Source organism: Lolium rigidum, chromosome 2 (genome assembly GCF_022539505.1).
Source record: "Lolium rigidum isolate FL_2022 chromosome 2, APGP_CSIRO_Lrig_0.1, whole genome shotgun sequence".
NCBI lineage: Eukaryota > Viridiplantae > Streptophyta > Magnoliopsida > Poales > Poaceae > Lolium > Lolium rigidum.
In genome coordinates, this window is record NC_061509.1 from 265627564 (window position 1) to 265631776 (window position 4213).

A 4213-nucleotide genomic window follows, 5' to 3' on the forward strand; every position below is an offset into this window, starting at 1 on the left:
CACTTAGAATTCACAGAAAAATAATATATTGTGAATGTAAATTTAGCAACGACTTTATGCATATGATCTTCAAGTACATAATCCAAAAAAAATGTGAAAGTTTGCATAATAAATATTTCCTAAATTTGGCATTATCTATGTATGGAACGATAGATTTAAGTGAACAAGGAAGAATAATTGGTAAAATCAAATTGTAGGTATCACTTAAAGCACATGCCACACCCACTTTTAATAATACTTTACAATGTTTTATTTAAATATTTTATCTCGAGAGGCAGATATATATGCTTAATAATCAAGAAAATAGCAATACCTAGTTAAGGAGAAAATTCGGTGAAAAAAACACAAATGAATATACCTACATAATCACGTGAACTAATTATGAGAGAATTGTTTACTGTTTATAGGTTTTCCTGAATGGTTCACTAATTTAAACTAATTTTTGTATCACTAGTACGCAATGTGGCACACAGGGCTAGGGAAAAACTATGGTCTTCGAGCTGAAATGAGTATATGGGGTTCGCCAGATCAACAATACTCTCAAGAGTCTGGAGCAGCCATACAGATGTACTGTGAAGATGCGGGACATTACAGCTTAATTGAAGCTGGATTTCATGTGAAACATCAATTTCGCTCATTCTAATAAAATAAAATGAATTTTAAGAAACTAGTACTTTAATTACATGATGGTTTGCTTTGCAGGTTTCCCCGTCTTTGTACCATAATAGAGATGTTCGCTTCTTTACATACTCGACGGTAAGCATAGGCCATGCCATTTTACATGATGTATAACATCGAGGTTTATTTTTACACCCACCTAACAAATTTTTCCGTGTATAATTGCTCAGAAAGATACTACATCAGCGGGATGCTACAACTCAGATTGTGCGGGATTCGTTCCTGCAAAAGGAGCCGCGCTAGTGCCTGGCCAAGCAGTTGCTCCTCCCTCAATTTATGGCGAAGCTGACCACTACGCCAGGATTAGCTTAAACGAGGTGCCCCTTTCTGTTCTTGTAGATACTAATACATCTCTCAGGAGATAGCATTTGATCATATATACTTGGCCCATAAAAATGCATGCTGCTAAAAGTTTTGAGGGGAAGCATATTCTATTGCATTCATTACTAGTTTTTTTTTATAAGTACACTAAATATAAATGAAGATTACAATATAACATGGTCACATAAATCTACTCTCCACCCCAACAGATATATGTACATAAGAAACCTGACTTGGCAAAATGGAAAACTAAGACAAGCTCTGGTACGAAATGAGATTTGGCAGTGTTCTCGAACATGACATAACCCCATACGTATATATATATTCCAAATTCTCAAGGAAATAAAAAAATTGTTAATTTGTTATCTAGTAAATATATTAAAACATTAAACATTAGGAAGAAACCCCTTAAATTTGGTCATGTGTTAATTCGCTTAATTAGGTGGATGCTAAACATCATGGTCTACTATAAAGCTATGGAAGATAAGATTATGAAAAAAGAGTTGTTGCTAACTAGTATTTTGTTTCTTTGCTATAACTATTGTTTATGACCACCACCCCTTGTCGATTATGTATAGGATCCAAACTCTGGAGATTGGGTGTTGTACCGGCATGATTTAGACGAACCATCATTCTTGGGGCATTTTCCAAGGGAGCTTTGCCCAACAAATTCACGCATACAAGCACTAACTGGATTCGTGAATTACCTCAAGACTACATCGGGTCCTCCAATGGGTAGCGGTCACTTTCCTGAAGACAAGGACGCAAAGAGATCGGCGTACTTCAAGCATGTCAAGATGTACGACTCCAAGGGTCATGCATGGGACCCGCATACCACACGAGTGTTCGATGTAGTTGACAAGCCGGACTGCTACCGAGCAACTGGGTTACTTATTGACTTCAATATGGGCTACACGTTTTACTACGGTGGACCAAGTGGTTGTGTTGGTTGATAGCAGAATTTTTTGATGCTTCTTGTGATTCGAATAAATTAGAAACAATGATTCTTGGTGGATAGGAATTGTTCCCTGTTTCTATCGTGCTCCGTTATTATTGACTTGGATTACTGCAGTTTCATCTCTATTATTTTTCTTATATTTGGAGTTTGACCATTAATATGCCAGCCAATACCACGGACAGTCGATAATATTGTTTGTTATGCTGATAATTATATGAAAAAAATAGATCATACATGATGAAGCAGAAGAAAAACATTGTCGATGGCCACCGTACCGTACTGCTACATGTCAGGAAAAACTGAACGTGGTTGTGCAAACTTGAAAATGGAAAGAGGTAATTAAGCTGGCACCAATGGCAACATGGTGAAGTTAGATTCGGTCAAAAGCGAAGCAAATAATGGATTGTCAATAGATGATATGACATATTGCTTATAACCCATAGTCGGCTATACTATTGAACTTGCTCTTAGGCTCTTGGCAAAGGTGGTGGCGGCGGCTGCTGACTACTCAGTTGAGTGATGGAGCGAGTTTTTTTTGTTCTCTCTGCATATCGGATTATTAGTCTTACATGTAGTGTGACATTGTCAATTTGACCAACTTAATATGAGGTTTATATTTAAAAATCACTGAAAACTTCAGATGTTATGTTTTCTGATGGTATAACTTTTGTGTTAAGTAATTTATATTACATAATTCCAATCGATGATCTAGGTATACACAAGACTTACATAATGATATAGAGGGAGTATTTGGGTTTTAGCTGGTAATATTCAAACCACGGTACTACTGGTTAATCTATCCATGACATTGATTCATTATGTCGCTAATTAGAAAGGAAAATAGGGCACATGTGACGCAGCAAAAGAAAAACATTCTCGCCGATCGTCGTGCTACAACATGTAAGAGATAGTGGGGCTATTTGGATATTCACATGGTTTTTTCCACTTTATGCAATTTGGTCCAGTGAAAGTTGTATGGGTAAAATTTTCATTTAGGTTTGTTTATGCACTTTGATTGGTTGTCAACAAAGTCACATGAAGCACCGTGGGACGGTGGGAGAAAATTATACCCATTGTCTGGTCATATATTCACATGGATGTTGATGTGTGTTGTGTTTAACTAAATTAGTTCAATCTTAATCCCCTCTAATGTGATCAACCATGTTTCGATTCGAGATAAGGTCTATATGAAAAAGATGCACCTTGACTATGTGATTTCATACCCACGACCTGTTCCTAGTTTCATCGTGTGTTACAAATTTATATTTTGTGTTACTTTTGGAGTTTTTTTTGGACGAATTTTGTCAAATTCGTCGCACACGGTCGACCATTTGAAATTTTGTTCACGGAGTAGATTCATCTCACCGTTTTACATAATTTTTGTGTTAAAAGTTTTCGATTTTAACTTTCACGGATGAGTAGATCTTCATTTTCATATGGTGTGTCAGGGAGATGTAGATTTACTTGTCTACAAATGTCAAAATCGAAAACTTCCAACATGGAAGTTGTGAGAAACGGTGAGATAAAGCTAATGCGTGAATGAAATTTCAAACTTCGAACGTGTGCGATAAATTTGACAAAATTTATCCAAACATGAATATAAAATAAACATTCAAAACCTCAATGAAATAAAAACTAGACGAAAGTAGGTTGTAGGAATGGGTTCGCACCGTCGGGATGCATCTTTTCATGTAGACCTCATCTTGAATTGAAGCACTGTTATATATATATATATATATATATATGAGATGAGGATTAATATGAAAAAGCTTAGCTAGGGGGAGTATGTGCTCGTGTGCGTCGACCCATTTTTGCGTGCTCCGAAGATTGCACGCGAGAAAAGGCTGAAATCGAGCACGTCTCGCGAACCAACTTTTACCTTCATATGGTTGCTTTAAAAACCGTGATGTGCAAAAGTATTTTCACTACGGTCAAACAAACGCCCGAAATTTTACCAAGTGAATATGCGAATTCACTTCGTGAGTATCCAAAACTAACCGTGGTTGTGCAAAGATGGAAACCGATGCACATGTCGTGGGCCCTTTAGATGCATCCGATGTCGTCGTCCTGGTCACCGAGAACGTTTCTGTCGTGCTCGTTTTCCTGTCGCTCTTGAAGAAGAGAAGGTCAATTGTGTTCGTTCTCCGGTCGCTTCTGCTTCTTGCCAGCAGAGCCGCTCTCCGTCTGCTCAGCTTTGTCGTCCCTCGTCACCCCGGAGTTGGGCTGAGGTCGTGGGCCTCTCGGTTGCAACGGTGC

General features: G+C 37.7%; 1 protein-coding gene across 1 annotated transcript; it reads left to right on the plus strand.

Annotated features, from left to right (window-relative positions):
* The first annotated feature begins 460 nt into the window (after positions 1 to 460).
* On the plus strand, positions 461 to 1952 carry LOC124689098. The gene is made up of 4 exons (XM_047222693.1): positions 461 to 616; positions 703 to 756; positions 849 to 995; positions 1578 to 1952. Exons 1-4 carry the CDS (start codon positions 461 to 463, stop codon positions 1950 to 1952), a joined length of 732 nt encoding a protein of 243 aa, XP_047078649.1.
* The last annotated feature ends 2261 nt before the right edge of the window (positions 1953 to 4213 follow it).

What these genes read in the sequence shown, in the direction of transcription:
- LOC124689098 (XM_047222693.1), top strand. Translation starts at nt 461, where the DNA reads ATGTGGCACACAGGGCTAGGGAAAAACTATGGTCTTCGAGCTGAAATG. An exon ending in GCTTCTTTACATACTCGACG is followed by an intron (nt 757 to 848) that starts GTAAGCATAGGC and finishes ATAATTGCTCAG; the next exon opens with AAAGATACTACATCAGCGGG. An exon ending in CCAGGATTAGCTTAAACGAG is followed by an intron (nt 996 to 1,577) that starts GTGCCCCTTTCT and finishes GATTATGTATAG; the next exon opens with GATCCAAACTCTGGAGATTG.